General features: G+C 37.6%; 1 protein-coding gene across 16 annotated transcripts in view; it reads left to right on the forward strand.

The window, feature by feature from the left end:
• The window catches only part of Nek1 (NIMA related kinase 1), a 121,888-nt gene that overhangs the window by 15,369 nt on the left and 89,659 nt on the right, over positions 1-16,860 (forward strand). For 13 of the 16 annotated variants that reach the window (XM_075986816.1, XM_075986824.1, XM_075986818.1 and 10 more), the window contains 6 exons: positions 3,211-3,278; positions 3,399-3,485; positions 5,195-5,249; positions 7,266-7,466; positions 10,897-10,957; positions 12,179-12,330. In XM_075986816.1, the coding sequence (XP_075842931.1) occupies positions 3,211-3,278; positions 3,399-3,485; positions 5,195-5,249; positions 7,266-7,466; positions 10,897-10,957; positions 12,179-12,330 (624 nt within the window). The remainder of the gene's footprint in view (positions 1-3,210; positions 3,279-3,398; positions 3,486-5,194; positions 5,250-7,265; positions 7,467-10,896; positions 10,958-12,178; positions 12,331-16,860) is intronic. The other 3 variants (XM_075986822.1, XM_075986826.1, XM_075986827.1) reach the window with 3 other exon arrangements.

Raw genomic sequence — 16,860 nt, forward strand, 5'->3', positions numbered from 1 at the left:
CTAAATAATGATAATTTGGATGTAAATTTCTAGACCTGGATTGTTTTTCTACAAAATTGTAAGATATGGTAATTTGTTTTTTTGGTATCAAGACTTGACATTCAGAAATTTAAAGCCATTATGATTTTTTTTTCCGAAAGATTGAGATTCACTTTGTGCCTTTTGGTTTGAAATTTTGCCAAGTAGTGTATTAGTGAGGTTAATTTTTTATTCACTACACCGTGCCTTTTGTGTGTGTGAGAATCTGTATTGGCTAGAAATATTCTGGAGATCTTGGTCTCTGGATTTTTCTTTTAAATAAATCTAAATACATCACTTCAAATGTCTTCTTTGTTCTTTCATGTCTTTCTCATTATCTCTTCATTGGCTATTAAGTTAATTATTTTTCTCAGTTAAGTAGGTTTATGCTTCTTTCTTTTGCCTTTTTCTTCTGTTTGGTGTCAGGATCATACCCAGAGCTGCTAGGAAAGTACTCAACTTGACTCTCTGTCTCTAGCGCCCAGCCCCTTTGAAATTTTCTGTAAGTTAGTACTTGTCTCATCCTCACAGTTTTACTATAATGACCATTTTTTAAAGAAAAATAATGGGATTCAGCTTTATTTATATCTGTTCTTAGTTGTGTTTCATTTTTTCATGTTTTCTCTTTTTATTGGATGCTCCTTGTCATTTCTTGCCCTCGCCCTGATATTTTCTTTCTGTAGCATGTGCTGGTCTTGAGTTCTTCCATTCTTGCTTGAACCCCAAGAATGTGGGGATTTCAGGCTCCTTGCAGTTTGTAAGCATATTTACAGTTAATGTTTTATCATACTGCTTTATGACTTTGTTTTTGAGTCTCATTCCAGAGACCAGGCTGGCCTTGAACTTGTGGTCCCCCTCCTGCTTCTTTGTGCTAAGTGTTGGGATTATGGGCATGCACTGCTCTCCTGGGCTGAGGAGTTGGATTTGTAGTGAATTCTCCTCACATTCATGATTTCATTGGTTTTTGATTAGATTTCTTCATGTCTAACTGGATTATTTTTAGAGTATTCAGGCATATCTCTCTCTTCTGTTGGTGTGTGTGGTGTGAGAGTGTTGGGGAGGGGGTGATTCGATGCTGGTAATCAAACCTCTGCCCCAGCTTTGATTTTACACTCCTCTTTGGTTTTCACTGGAGCTCTCTGAGCTCCCAGAAAGGGGATGGAGGAGTGCAGGTATGTCATCGCCCTCCCTGTCTGCCTGTCCTCTTGCCTTCTTTGGCCTGCAGATTGCTGTGGAGTTAATATTCCCAGGGTGCATGGTGGGAAGAGCTATCTGGTAGTTCATGCTTCATCTTTCCTGTATCCCTCTCCATCTTCTGCCACAAATTCCTCTTCTGTCATTTTACTAATTCTAGTCAACCCTCCTGTCATCTTGGCATCACACATTGTATGTACCTGATGCAAGTCTCATGACTGCTAGAAAATTTAATTCCTGTTACCCCATTAACTTGCTTTTGTACTCTTTCATAGTTTAGGAATCTGTAAAAAAATATTTCTAAATTTTTTCTTACCAGGTGTTATAGATCCCAGCAGCATTGAAACACTGTATTTATAAATAAAATATAATTGAGCAAATTGTTAAAAATAGGGTGTTTCATGACCCTGTTGGAAACGCTTAAGGTTAATTTGTTATATTTAAGCCAATTAGAATTTTAGGCAGATTTTTTTTGGGAGGGGGTAGGGTTATTCCAAATTTATCTTTTAAAAATTTTATTGTAATGCATTTACCTATTATAAAATTTATCTGTTTAAAATATACATAGAATGGCAAGAGAGCTCATTGGGTAAAGACATTTGCTGCTAAGCTTGATTGAGTTCAGTTCTTGGAACCCACATGGTACAGGAACAGGACTGACACCCGCAAGTTGTCCTCTGACCTTCAGGCCGATGCTACAACAAATACAGACATTCTCTTTCTCTCTCTCTCTCCCTCCCTCCCTCCCTCCCTACCTCCGTCCCTCCCTCCTCCCTCCCTCCCTCTCTCTCTCTCTCTCACCCCCCCTCTCCTCATCTGTCCGTCTGTCCATCCGTATGTAGTTTACTGACTTTAGTATATATACTGAATTTTTTTCTCTCCAAAGGAGTTTTGTGTGCCCGTTCCCAGTCGCACTTATTCCTTATCCATGGAGACCATTGTAACCACTGATGGTCTTTCTGTCTGTATATCTGTATTCAGGACATTGAAATGAAACTCTGATAACATGTACTTTTTGGTATTAAAACTGGATTATTTGCCTGGTGTGGTAGTCCACACATTATTCCCAGCACTCAAGAGGCAAAAGTGGGTAAATTTCTGTGAGTTCTAGGCCATCCTGGTCTACATAGTGAATCCCAAGCCAGCTAGTGAGACTCTGTCTAAAAGCAACAACAAAGTGCACTATTGTCATTTTGGGAGGTGGGTATTGAGGCAGTGTCTCCCGTAGGCCACCATGGCTTTTGAACCTAACGTATAGCCAAGGGTGATCTTGAGTTTTAGATCTCTTTCCAATGCCTCTCTGGTACCAGGATTAGGGAGACATGTTCTACCATAGCAGCCTTGACTTTTCTGGTTTTTTTTGGTACAGTTGATGCATAAACTTTTTTTCATAAAATAAGTTTTTATAAAATCTGTTTCAAATACAGATAATTTTCTTTCATTCTTTGGGTATCCATTTTCTTTTACTAAAAAGTCTGTTTGCATTGTGTGTGTGTGTGTGTGTGTGTATGTGTGGTATGCACATCTGCTAAGGCAGGCAGGCAGAGGGTAGCAGACAACTGTCAGGAATTGGTTCTCCTTTCATCATGGTCAGACTCAGATGTCAGGCTTGGCAGCAGGCACCTTAACCAGTTGAACCATCTCACTGGCCCCATCTTTGTTTCACTGGCAGTGTCGTACGGTGTGCAAAGGTTTTAGCTTTAACAAAAGCCAATTTTTCTTTCCTTTCAGTTTTTGTTTGAAGTTATTACAAAAGCATGACGGTTTATTCCTGTTTATAGTTGTAGTTCTTATAGTCTGTAATCCGATTTGAGTTAGTTTTTGCGTATTAATGGGAATATCTAGTTATTCTAGAGTAATTTTTAATTGGATTAATTTTTCCAAAAAACAATATCTCATAAAAATAACTGGACTGAAATGATGCTTTTTTGTTCTCTGTCTCTCTCTGTCTCTCTCTCTCTGTCTCTCTCTGTCTCTCTCTCTCTCTCTCTCTCATAGAACATATTTCTAACCAAAGATGGGACAGTGCAGCTTGGAGACTTTGGAATTGCTCGAGTTCTTAATAGGTAACATAACACCATTAAGTATTGTTTTGATATAATGTCCTCAGTCAAATTGAATCTGCTGTAGTATATATGCAATAACTTATAATATTTCTCTCTTCTTTAACAATTTTATTGTTCTAGTACTGTAGAACTGGCTCGAACTTGCATAGGGACTCCATATTACCTGTCTCCTGAAATCTGCGAAAACAAGCCTTACAATAATAAAAGGTATTTAGAATGACACTTAATACATATGTTTGATTTAAATCTTTTTGTCACACTCTTTTAATAACGTTGAGAATACTATTCTAATATGAGTAATGTATGTTTAATCATGTATATCTTTAGATTTTTAGTATATGATGAGGGAATTGTAAAAGCTCTCTCTCATTGGGAGAACTCGTCCAAGCATCACTTTGTCAGAGTTAGGAATAGAGTGCTCTCTTTAGTCTTTCTCTTTGTCATAGTCATTTTCTATGGAACTGTAGCTAATAGTATAGAGTGCATGCTATATTCTCAATAAAGAAACTAAATTCAGAGGGACACACCAACGTGCTTGAATGCCTCAGCCTGCGATGGACCAGTTTAGCCGGGGCACTGGGACTGATAGGACAGGGTCTCAGGAATAGGTGGGTAAGGAGTCAGAAAACGACAAACAGACACAAGACTCAAAGGAATAACATCTGAATGTGTCTTTACTAGGCATGAGGCTCATCCTTTATATAGAAAAGATTGCTTAACAGCATGTATTGTTTTTTTTCATGCAGTGCAGATTATTCTTAGAGTCATTATACAAGATACATGAGAATAGATTTTCATCAGACAGATGTCCCTGATGTGAGTCTGCGGTTGGTCATTCTAGACATGGCTTGGCATTAGTTTCAATATAAATCTTTATCTAGGCTCTGAGTTCATGGCATTTGAGCTAAGGGGAAGCAGTTGTGGTTAACAGTCACGTAGTCTACAGTCTTTCTGTATTTCTGCAATCTGTGCAGAAGAACTTCTTCTTTCCTTCTCCATATTTCTAACTCCTTTTCAAACCTTCCCCCGAAACCAATCTCAAGACGTTGCAGGCATTTATCTCTCTCCTATCCTTATACCCTTTTTGCTGAATCTGTCTTAATTGCTTAACTACGTTTGCCTTTTGTTCTTTATTTACTAAGCACCAGATTAAACCTGGAAACCTTTTTGCCTTGAATGTTCACCCATCTTCCCCCATTAGCATCATATCCTCCTGTATATGGCAGTGGCTCATCAGTAGACTCTAGAAAGTTAAGCACACTGTCTTCCCTTGCAGAAGAAACCAGACTGTTTTCCTTAGAACATAAGCAGATGATGCCAAAAGTGCAAGGGCTCAATGCAGGAAGCACAGCACACACACATCTTCTCTGCGGGCACGCTTTCTTGAAGCTTGTGCCATGTCTTACCCGAGAGATCATGCAGACTCCGCAGGAGGGGGCATGACGTCAGCCTACTAGTCATCTAAGCTGCTAGAAGATTGTGTGGTACGCCATTGAGGACAGTTCCGTCATTGAACAACAGTGACCGTTTCCTCCCCTTTCCGAGTCAGAGGTCCCAACCATACACACTGTTCGGTTTGCTGTCATACTTGATTGTAGTAAATGAATGTTTCTCATTTTGTAGTGTCTTTAAAATTGAGTAAAGCATGTTGAATTTTGTAAAATAAATAAATGACGTTTTTATACTGTTCTTTAAAAAATTAAATTTCTTTAATGAAATTTTGAAGTAATTGCTTAGGCAACCCTTATTTTTGTAATTCGAGATACCTGCTTTTATTATCTAGTTTGAAATTTTAAGTTACAATGCTTTGTAAAGCACATATTTCCCTAAGGATTCTCTTACTATTTGTTTGCTTTAAGTGAGAAAAATTAAATATATTTTGGTATTAAAAAGAAATTTCTCTTTTGTCTTCCCAGTGACATCTGGGCTTTGGGCTGTGTCCTCTATGAGTTGTGTACACTTAAACACGCAGTAAGTAAATGTTGTGATGTCTCCAGAGCTGTGGCATCTTCCGGAGAATGCTTACAGAGAGGAGGTTCTGTTTTCTGAAATAGACTGACTTAGTCTCATTGTGTATCTGTTGTTACTCTATTTTGTGCTCCCACAAACATTGTTTTTCATACTACAAACAGATCTCATTTCCCTTCTTTAAACTTATTTACTATGAATCTGATATTTTCCCTAATACTTTTGTTAGTTTCATTTTAGCAAGTTCTTTCAAAACACCTATATTTAGCTGAGTGTGATGGAAAAGCCTGTGTTCTCAGCATTTGGGAGACTGAAGGCAGAAGAATGGAAAGTTCAGGGCCTGTCTGGATTAGCTAGCAGTATTTTGTGTGAAAAACTACAAAATAAATTAAAAGTATTCAAATTCTTTGAGATTGTTATTGAAAGTTATTAAAGAATTTTATTTTCTGTGTCAACCAGAGCATTTTTGTTAAAAATGAACTGTCAACATAGAAAAGGAAAACAATAAAAGACTTTTGTTCAGTGTATTTTTCAAGTAGTGTGTGTGTGTGTGTGTGTGTGTGTGTGTGTGTGTGTGTGTGTGGTTTGCTGTGTTTGTTGTGTGTGGTGTATGTACTTGATAATGGGAATATGCATGTGTGCTGTGTGTGTGAGGTTGGAGGTGCCCAGGGTGGCCCGAGGTCAATGTCTGGTGTCTGTCTGTCTTGATTACTTGCCATCTTTATCTTTGCGACAGGCTCACAGAACCTGCTCATTGTTTTGACTTTAGTGAATTTCTACCCACAGCCTAGCCCAGTGGAGAGTACAGAACCATCCACTTTTACATGTGTGTGTTCTGGGGTTCTGAACCCACATCCTTGTGCTCACACAGCAGGCATTTTACTAACCAAGACTCTCTCAGCATGTTACCAAGTAATTGTATCACATGAAGTACCTTTGTATTATTTCCAATTTCGCCATTGGCATATATTTTAAATAATAGCAAATATGCCAAAAAGTGAGAGTTCTTGTCAAAATATATTTAATTTTAATAAATTTTTTAGGTTTTTTTTTTGTTTTTTTTTGAGACAGGGTTTCTCTGTAGCTTTGGTGCCTGTCCTGGAACTAGCTCTTGTAGACCAGGCAGTAAATCTTTTAGTTTTATACCCTCTTATTTCAAGCCTATTTCCTTCACTGATTAAACAGTACTGTATTTTCAAACTCGAGAAAAATACATAAAATCATAAAGCAGTAAATAATTTCTGTAAGCAATTCCAACAAGAAACAACTGTGTGTATTTGTCATTTTCCCCTAATCTTTATTCTAATTTATTTATAAATTGAATTACTCCTCTCCAATAATTATATGAACAGTTTTATAGCCTGTTTTTATTGTTTAACATTAAAGTTTTTTATTATTGTTTTCTTGAGGTATTTTTACATTTATATGAGTATGTATGTATGTATAATGAAAGCGCATTGCGTTTATATGAATGCACATATTGTTGGAGGTCAGAAGAGTTTGTCTAAAGGCTGCCCTGAGCTACCTGATGTCGGTCTCCCGAACCAAACTGAGGTTCTCTGGAAGAGCATTAAGCTCTGGATGTGGCCTAAGAGAAAGTAGTTAGGTGTTCTCTTAGGTCTTTCCTTATTTTGCCCAAATGTTTTTTGCTTAGTAGTTAACTAGTTGTTAGAGCAGAGGCAGAAGAAACCAGGTCTTAAATGAACATCACTAGGTTGCATAACTTTTTTTATCTTGATTATTGTTGTGTCTTATAAAATCATTGTTGATATTTATACCTCACCTCTTAGCATGTTGCACAAACAATTAGATCTTACTCTAAGCGCAAGTTTTAATATTTTACTTTTGAAATTTTAAGTCATTAGGTAAAGTCTGCAGGAAGTATGCTGATTGCATTACTTAGGAGAGGATTGTATTTCCATTCCGTATTAGTGGGAAAAGAGCTATTGCTTGTTACTGATAACCCCCATTTCAGTTTCTTTGTGGTTTATATATGTGCATCTATTTTCTGGATTTTAGTTTGAAGCTGGGAACATGAAAAACCTGGTACTGAAGATAATATCTGGATCCTTTCCTCCTGTTTCCCTGCACTATTCCTATGATCTCCGCAGTTTGCTCTCCCAGCTATTTAAAAGGAATCCTAGGGATAGACCATCAGTCAACTCCATATTGGAGAAGGGTTTTATAGCTAAACGAATCGAAAAGTTTCTCTCACCTCAGGTATGTGTCACCGGTACCCCTAAAGTTAAACGATAAGGTTCTGGTACCTAACAGAAGGGCCATAAAAGTCACCACAGTGCCTGGGCCAACAGGCCCTTCTCAGACTGCATTGGTGCCTCTTTCCCTTGGTTTCTAATTGAAATTATCAACCCTTTTTGTGCTTCACTTTTCTTACTTGTAAGCTATAAGCTAAGGGATATAGCCATATTATGGGTGGCTTGAGAATTAAATAATACTGTGCATACAATGCTTAATGTCTAGCATTACATGCATATTCAAAGTAGTTAATATATATCACTATCATATATTATACTAGATAAATATAATATCAGCATAATCCCCATGATTATGACTGTATTTGACAAAATGGTTGGAAGCCATGATTCTATGGATTTGTATAAGCCCATATACTATATTACTGTATCTCATAATTTTTCCTCTAGTTTTCAAATATAGGTACAAAACAAATACTAGTGGAGATAATTGAATTTCATTTGGCAGGTTTTATAAAATATTTTGTCAAGTCAGATGGCATTAGTTACTGAAAAATGTGATCATCTGAAAATATAGTTACTTTTTAAGTTTATTGTGGCCATTTATTAATTTAATCAGTATTCCTTTTGTAAAACAGATATGTAACAAAACATAACCCTATTGCTGATATATGCTTCTGGTTTAAGAGAACATTCCTTAGAACAAATTCTTTTCAGGAAACAAGAGCTGTGCATTTAAGTAATAATACTTAAAGAATGTATTAGTAAGCAAGAAGGCTAACTCAACTTGGAGGTTAAAAGTTACTGTATAAAACATGGCAACAATTTCTGAAATGTGGTGTTTTACAAGGCTTCTTTGTTAAAAATAATTCTTTCAAAGGCTGTTTAGATGTAATGTAGTGTTATTTTTTTGGCAGCTACCATATAACAAACAAAGGCTTCATTTAATCTCACTGAAGCTACCTCTTCCTTGCCAGTGTTGTTAGGGCATAGTCTCAAGGCTGAAACACTGGAATTCACCTCCTAGCAATAAAAGGGAAATTGTTAAAGCCTCAATTACCAAACATAATATGTAAAAGGGTGGCAGATTATGATTAGTAACAAACAGAGCATTTAATATTACGTGTTTGGTACGTGTAGCACCCATTCCTCACTGGTGTTTTAAGCACCACTTGAATTTATGAAAACTTGAATATTTTGTTCCTAAGATATATTTTCTATGTATCACTTGTTCATCAGCATTCAACTGAGGTGCTTTTGTGCTACGTCTTTTTTTTTTTTTGGTTTTTCGAGACAGGGTTTTTCCGTAGCTTTTTTGGTTCCTGTCCTGGAACTAGCTCTTGTAGACCAGGCTGGCCTCAAACTCAGAGATCTGCCTGCCTCTGCCTCCTGAGAGCTGAGATTAAAGGCGTGCGCCACCACTGCCTGGCTCTTGTGCTACATACAAAAGGCTATAACTTCAAAACAGTTTATGAGCTATTTCTTCTGGTATCATTATAGTAATGTATATTGTGCAGATTTATGTTTTCTCGCTATGTCACTGCAAACCTATGATCCTTCTGTGTCTGTCTTTTGAATTCCTGGATTATAGTACAACTTTAATTTTTGAAACCATAGTTCTTTCAAAGCCATTGGCCAGAATTAAACATCAGTAGGACCCACTGCTCCTCCCTGTATCCTGATAGATTTCCCTGCATGTGGCTTCACAAACTATAGGTAAGCTTCCTTTATTAGGAGTCCAGTCTCTGTCTAGTAGAGTGCTCTGAGGAGGAAAGTCTTCTATATCTTAGTCTAACATCACAGCTGCTGGTCACCTCTTGAACACTTAGAATGTGACCAGGCTGACGATAGCCACATACTGGTGATGGCTCTTAAATTGGACTGAATTCCCATAATATTCCAGGATCTTCTTGAGTTGTGAATATATGATCTCTCAATTCATCTGAACATTTACATAGAACAGAAAGATTTATATTTGAATAAATTATCCAATTTGAGGGCAAGTTGGAGATCATAAAACACCCATTGAGCCAAGCCTAGGACAGAATCCTACAGTCTTAAGAGGTATTGAGAGACAGGAAGATCCCAAGTCCAAGATTAGCCTGGGCTACACAACAAGGTCCTGTAGCAAAATAAAAGGTTTAAAAACAAAAGGTGGGGTTGGTGTGCCATGAAGAGGACTCAGAAATTAGGTCACTGATAAAGTGCTTCTCCAGCACGTGTGAAGCCCTGCAGTCAATGCCCAGTTTCACAGGAAATGGAACAGATCCCTCTATTTTTCTAAGAAACATAAAGGAAAAAAATGCATGTGTTCTGCAGAGAAAGTGTTCTCACACACTTGCCCTGAACTGCCTTGGAACCAGACTTCTCCTGTTTATCTTCTACTGCATTAGTTCTAAAATATAGCATACATAATCTCCTGAAGGACTTGCTGGGTTTATTCACTACTAGAGATGGTGTTGACTTTGAGACTACTACTGCCATAGGGGTCTTCAGTAGAAAAGAATTATCTCAGGCTGGAGGTTTGTGCCTACTGGATGTCTTGTCTGCTGTCGAATAGTCTTTCCACTGTGCCTCACTTCTGTGGGAAAAATGAGAAAGTTTACTTGGCATTTTGCTCACCATCAATAAGATAAAAATAAACTCAAATTGAGGTAAATCTTCATTGATATCATAGTTTTACACTGGAAAAAATGTACTTAAAATAGAGTAAATTACTTGTGGAAAATATAAATATTTGTCTCATGAAATATATTTATAAATGCTGAAGACTCAGTCAGGAATAGAATGTTTTTATGTTAATGAGACACTAAAAATATTTATCCGATGGCATGTTTGCAGATGTGTGTGAACTCACTGCAGGTGGGAAGTGATGCACAGTAAACTTAATGGTGTTCCCAAGAGAGTGGCTTTTGAAGTGACTCTTGAACAGTTTTGACACAAATGAGGCTATGGATGCTTACAGAATGCAATGATCCCTCCATAGTTCTTAAGTCACTATGATACGGAAAAGGCCAATAATATACGTACTGTGCTTTAGTCTAGCTTGAGAAAGACTGGAGAAGTAATAAAAATACATTAGTAAGAATAGCAGGGGTCAATGGTTAGCAAGAAGAGAATATGCTGGATGGATTGCTGAATTTTAATTCAGTTTATCACCAAGATCTTTATGACTGGAAGAAAAAATGCATTTTGGTAGATGACTAGGTTTTTCATTGTGTAGGAAACTGATTTATTTGTTTTGGTTTGATTTTTCAAGTCAAGGTTGCATTGGATAATCTTGGATGTCCTGGAACTTACTCTTAGACCAGGCTGATCTCAATCTCAGAGATCCTCCTGTCTCTGCCTCCAGAGTGCTGGGACTAAAGGTGTGCACCACTACACTCAGAGGTGATATCTTTTTAACATTGTTTTTTTTCTCTCTCTTTCATTCTAAGCTTATTGCAGAAGAATTTTGTCTAAAAACATTTTCAAAATTGGGACCACAGCCTCTACCAGGTAAATCAGTTTCTGTTTTCTATCTTGTTTACATGAACCCTGACCTGAAGATTTTTCTTTTGAGAATGTTTTCAAGAATGTTATAAAATGCCTGCACTAAGGTGTAATTCTTTATTAAAACATTTTCCTTTGATAAATGTTTTATATTCTAAATTTTTAACTGGAAATGATAATGGTAATGTGTACTCAGGAAGGCCTCCTGTATTTAGAATTTTCTCCCCTAAAGTGCTTGGGATGAAACACAGGACTTAAATGGTGGTCAACACACTCTTTTTACTTCGAGAAGCCAGTGTTGGAATTAGGAAGGAAAAATAAAGTTGTACAAGGAGCTACATAAATGAAATCTTCAGTAATATAGGAGTAAAATAAGAGTATGTTGTGGGTAGGCTCTTAAATGCTTTGTGGGTTCCATCACCTTCCTTAAACTAGAGGGAGCCTTGACATAGAGCCCAGGAGGTAAGGTGCAGTAAGTAGCCCTCCGTCTTCTCTTACTACAATGGATGAGAACAATTTATGTCTTTCTCTTGAGAATGTTCATTTTGATGTTTTGGTGACTCCAGTCTCCTTTCTGGTATGCATAGCACTTTCTTCATGATTTTATTAGTTCAGTTTGCTTTTTCATTTTGTTTTTAAAACAGGGTATCTTTACCTGTAGGTCAGGCTGGCCTTGGACTCACAGAGATTTCTCTGCCTCTGAGATTAAAGGTGTGGCCTAACTCTTTTGTTGTTTTCATAAAATTAGCCAAGTTACACAATTGTAACTTCATAGAACTCTGTTCTATTTTGTTCTGATGGTTGACTGACTTTCTTATACTTCCTAGTTGATGGATCAAGATGTTTTAGAAAAACTTTACTCTATCACATTATTATCAATATAAATTGCTTCTGAATCGCTACAGTGACATCCATTAGCTAATAATAATTTTAGTGTCTGTCCTAGTTAGGGTTTCTACTACTGTGATGATGTATACTACTCTGTACCCAAACAAGTTCCACATGGCAGTACACCTCATGAGTGAGGGCACACACTAAAGCAGAGCCGCAGTGTGAAAGTCTTTTAAAAAAGACTTTCAATGTAAAGTACTTGAAGCGTTGATGCTAGCTAGTGGATAGCAAACATATGATTGTGAAAATAAAAAAGTACCATTCCTGAAGTTTTCTTGGCATTAAAGATTCACTGTAAAGAACTACTGAAAAAGAATTGCTTGTCTTTTCATGCAGGTAAAAGACCAGCATCAGGGCAAAGTGCCAGTTCTCTTGTCCCTGCTCAGAAACTCACAAAGCCTGCTGCTAAATATGGAGTGCCTTTAACATATAAGAAGTATGGAGATAAAAAGTTACTTGAAAATAAATCACCCCCAAAACATAAACAGGTAAGATCATTTTTCAAACTGATTAATGTCAAGGTCAGTTTGACCCTGTGTAGTAACAGCCCCATTGGTTATCTGGTACTCGGGGTAGTCTTCATCTCCTTACTGAGGAGTGTGGCTCTGTCTCCTTTTTCCGTGCTAACGTAGGAGCCTTACTAATGCGGTGGACAGCATTAGGTAGATACATTGAGTACACAGCCGGTATAATACAAAAAGATAGCATTGTAAATGAAGTTCTCCTTGGACCTCTTGATTGTATGCAGAGAAGTAAGTACCTGTGATATTATTGCTAAAACACCAGATATTGGGTATTTCAGAATTCATAGTCAAATAAATCAAAATCTTGGAACTCTATAATGAATATGATTCATATTGTGATAGTTTCCCACTTCAGAGTAAAAAAATGGCCTAAAGCTGCTGAGTTACATGACTGGGATCATGGTATCAGTTGCACAACATTGGCACTTTTGATTTGGAATTTGAATATGGAAATTTTAGTGTAAATCATTATTAGCTTATTTTAGGATTTAGCCATTAAATAGGTAAGAGGAATATAGTATAGGAATGGCAAATACAGAAATCAGCTGCTACTCCTAGTACATTCAAAGAACAAAAATGTGAAAACTCCCCAACTCCATCTGTGAAGTTAATTCAGATCTTATGGACGGGGAATAGCTGTTAAGCCTTTTTGTGGTGATGTCCACTGAGTTCCCACAGCCTGGCGCTGGCCAAGAGAAAGCTATCTACCACAGAACTGAAGCCCACTGGGAAGTTGTACCAAGAAAGCACCTAGGGAGCTGACAAACTCTGAGGAGCCTTCTGGAGGCAAGCAGAATATGGCAGTGCTGCTTGAGCTGACTGGACACCAGCAGAACTCTGTAGGAAACTGTCTTTGTGGTACTGTTGAGATTCAGTTGGAAACGGGCAGGACATAGGCACACCTTTTGCAAGGTAACCTGCAGGAGTGAGTGTCTCAGGTCCCCACATGCTGCAATAGCAGAAAGGGACACTTTCCTTCTGTAGTGTGTCTCCAGCAGCCTCTGTGATAGTGCAGGCTTTGTACACGGGGTGTAACTGGCACGCTGGCTTTATCATTTGTTGATTCTGTTTATTCAGCTATCAAACACACCATCATATCCTTTTCTCTCTCTTTGGTCATGAAAGGAAACCTAGGACCGAAGACTTATTACTTTAAATCCTCTAAGATTCTGATCATCCCCTAATCTTCCACCTCAATATTTCTGATGTTTGTTTGAGACACGGTTTCTCAGTGTAGCCTCGGCTGTGAGTTGAAACTTACTCTGTAGACTAGACTGTCTAGACTCATAGAGATCTGCCTGTCTCTGCCTCACAAGTGCTGGGATTAAAGGCTTGTGCTACCACCACCCAGCTAATTGTAAACTTTATTAATTGCACCAGAGAATATCTTTGTAAAGTCAGTTATAAAGAAAAAAGAATTTTCATTAAATATTTTTTTTTCACATAAAAAAAGACCCATAGCTTGGTAAGATCATTCAATACTAGCCTTCGAGACCCTGAAACTTAATTTCCTTAGCTTCGTATTATAACCAAGGAATTAAAATCATTAGAGGATCATTAGAAACAGGCTCATTGAATTAAAAACTTATATACTGTGTCCATGAAAGGAGCATTCAGTGGCAACGTCTTGCCTTGCCACCTAAGTTCCATGCTCATGCTTAGGTGATAAAACCTCTCAAGATCCCCCCTTTTCTATTGCTCTCATCTGCTGTGATGCTCCAAGGTTCTCTGCACATCAGCTAAACTGGACCTGATTCTCCCTCCTATGCACTTTGTCCTTTGTTTGTTTGATTTGTTCTCTCTCCTCCTCTTGAGTTTTTTTTTCCTTGCCCTTTGTAGGCACAACTCACATCAATACTGCACTGTTTTGTTGGAAACCCTTGCTAGGTAAAATGAGATCACATGCTAACACCCTCACCTCCTACAGTTCTCCTGTGGGAACAAAAGCAGGGCGGGGGGGGGGGGATAAATAAAGGAGCCACTTGTCTGTGATGAGTGCCTAACTTTAGTTTCTAGATTAACAAATAGAATACTGGCATCATGGCCAGAGACATTATCACATTGGCAGCATTTGTATTTAAAGTTTCCACTGACCAATGGGAGATAAGAAATGCCACCTTTTTTTTTTTATCTTTCTCCTGATTGTATCTCTTGCCCTCCCAAAGAGAAAAAGGATCTGCTTCCTTAGCAGAACTTCAGTACCTTGTGTGTATCCTTTTATTGTTATGCTTATTGGAGTGTGATTTCTTTGAAGTGAAGGGTCTTGATATACATGTTTGCACAAAATTGTTTTTTTAATGAATAAACGATTGAATAGATTAAATTTCTATCAGGAAAGCAATGCCCTTTATTTCCTAACCATACTAAATGGGGTGAAAGGACATAAACCCTTTTAGGCTCAAGTAAACAAGTGTTCTTTGAAATACTTTTTCATGTATATGTGTACAAGTGGCCAGCCGTCAACCTCGGGTGCTTTCTGTCACTCTTTGCTTTATTTTTTGAGATGTGGTCTCTCAGAAACCCAGGAGCTCACTACTTTGACTAGGTTCACTAGCCAATAGCTCCTGTGGTTACGGCTGAGCACCAGCAAGGCTGGCTCTTATGTGAGTACTGTGGTCTTACTAAGACCAAACTTAGGTCTTCATGCTAGGTAGGCACCTTACCTTCTGAGTCATTTCCCCATCCAGAGGTTTATTGTTAATGCTTATTGGAGTGTGATTTCTTGAAGTTTCTTTACAGCAACTATTTTACTATGGTGCAATAAATAAAACACTGCTTTTGAAATATTTTTTTTGCATACATACCAAATTTGGTTTCTAGTGAAACGCAGGTTGGTATCTTAGTGTAATCATGATGTCCTTTTTTCCATCAAGTATTTTGAAAGTTGGAAATTGACTTAGTGTGCTTTTAACAACTATGAAACACACTTTGGTATACACTGCGTTTCTTTAACTGAATTCTATACATTTTTATTTATTATCATTATGATTGTATCACATTTTGACATGAAATCAGTTGACTTCATTGCTACAAATGTGCTTTGAAAAATTTATGTTCCATACCAAAATTTCATTACATTTTTCATGTCTTCTAAATAGGTTTTTAAAATATTAATTCATAGATAATTTTGAAGACACATGTTTATTCCAAATAGTGTTTACATTTGCAACACATGTTTAACAATTGTAATACAGACATGCATAACGTCTCTGATTCTTGGAGCTAAAACTAATGTTGGCCATGGAGTAAGAGAGGGCAGACACATTATCTTTTTTTTCTTTGGAGACAGGGTTTTTCTGTGTAGCTTTGGAGCTTTCCCTGGAACTCATTCTGTAGACTAGGCTACAAACTCACAGAATCCACCTGCCTCTGCCTCCCTGGGATTAAAACCTTTACCACCACCGCCCAGTGACATACTTGTGTTTATGTGATTAGGTAGATACCACATAGAATAATCACAAAAAGGAATACACACTTGGGCGAACTTGTAAAATGAGAGTTGTTTTTGTCCCTTGGCCACCCACTATTCAGAGAATGAAGGAAATGGTGAAATGAATCCATGACATGGTAGAAACCTCACCTTTGACCAGGATAGAAAAGAAACCAAGTGTATAATCAGAGCCTTCTCATAGCTGATGGAATCAAGTAATGTCCTTCCTTCCTTCCTTCCTTCCTTCCTTCCTTCCTTCCTTCCTTCCTTCCTTCCTTCCTTCTTTCTTTCTTTCTTTCTTTCTTTCTTTCTTCGGATTTTCGAGACAGGGTTTCTCCGTAGCTTTTTTGGTTCCTGTCCTGGAACTAGCTCTTGTAGACCAGGCTGGCCTCGAACTAACAGAGATCCGCCTGCCACTGCCTCCTGAGTGCTGGGATTAAAGGCGTGCGCCACCACCGCCCAGTGTAATGTGCTTTCTTAATTGTTCTTTTATTTCCAGTTAACTGTCATTGTAAATGGGAGTTTTGGATTTTTGCTCTTAATATTCAAAATGATAGGCTCCATCTCTCATATTCTAAGTAATGGAAAAGTGACTCAGATGATAGCTGCCTAAAACCAGAAGGGTTTATCATTTTTAAATGATTTTTAAGCCAATCCACTGAAAATTAGATAGTAGTCAGTACTTAGAATGTGCCATGACTTATTTTAAAACATTTAACGTTGCACAAATTCAATGTCTAGCAGAGCAAGCTTGCATAATGACAGAACAGACTTAAAATAGAAAAACATGACTTTATAATGTATATTTTGCAACAATAAAAGTATAAAAATAAAATCTATGAAAACTTAATGTAACAGTAAGGCCTCTTGTTTGTCCCCGCTGCCCAGAACTGGCCGCCCAGCTATCTTAGCTCCAAAATAACCACACAGAAACCGTATTAATTAAATCACGGCTTGGCCCATTAGCTCTACCTTCTTATTGGCTAACTCTTACATCTTAATTTAACCCATTTCTACTAATCTGTATTGCCACATGTTTGTGGCTTACCGGCAAGGTTCTGCAT

Source organism: Microtus pennsylvanicus, chromosome 9 (genome assembly GCF_037038515.1).
Source record: "Microtus pennsylvanicus isolate mMicPen1 chromosome 9, mMicPen1.hap1, whole genome shotgun sequence".
In the NCBI taxonomy this organism is placed as follows: domain Eukaryota; kingdom Metazoa; phylum Chordata; class Mammalia; order Rodentia; family Cricetidae; genus Microtus; species Microtus pennsylvanicus.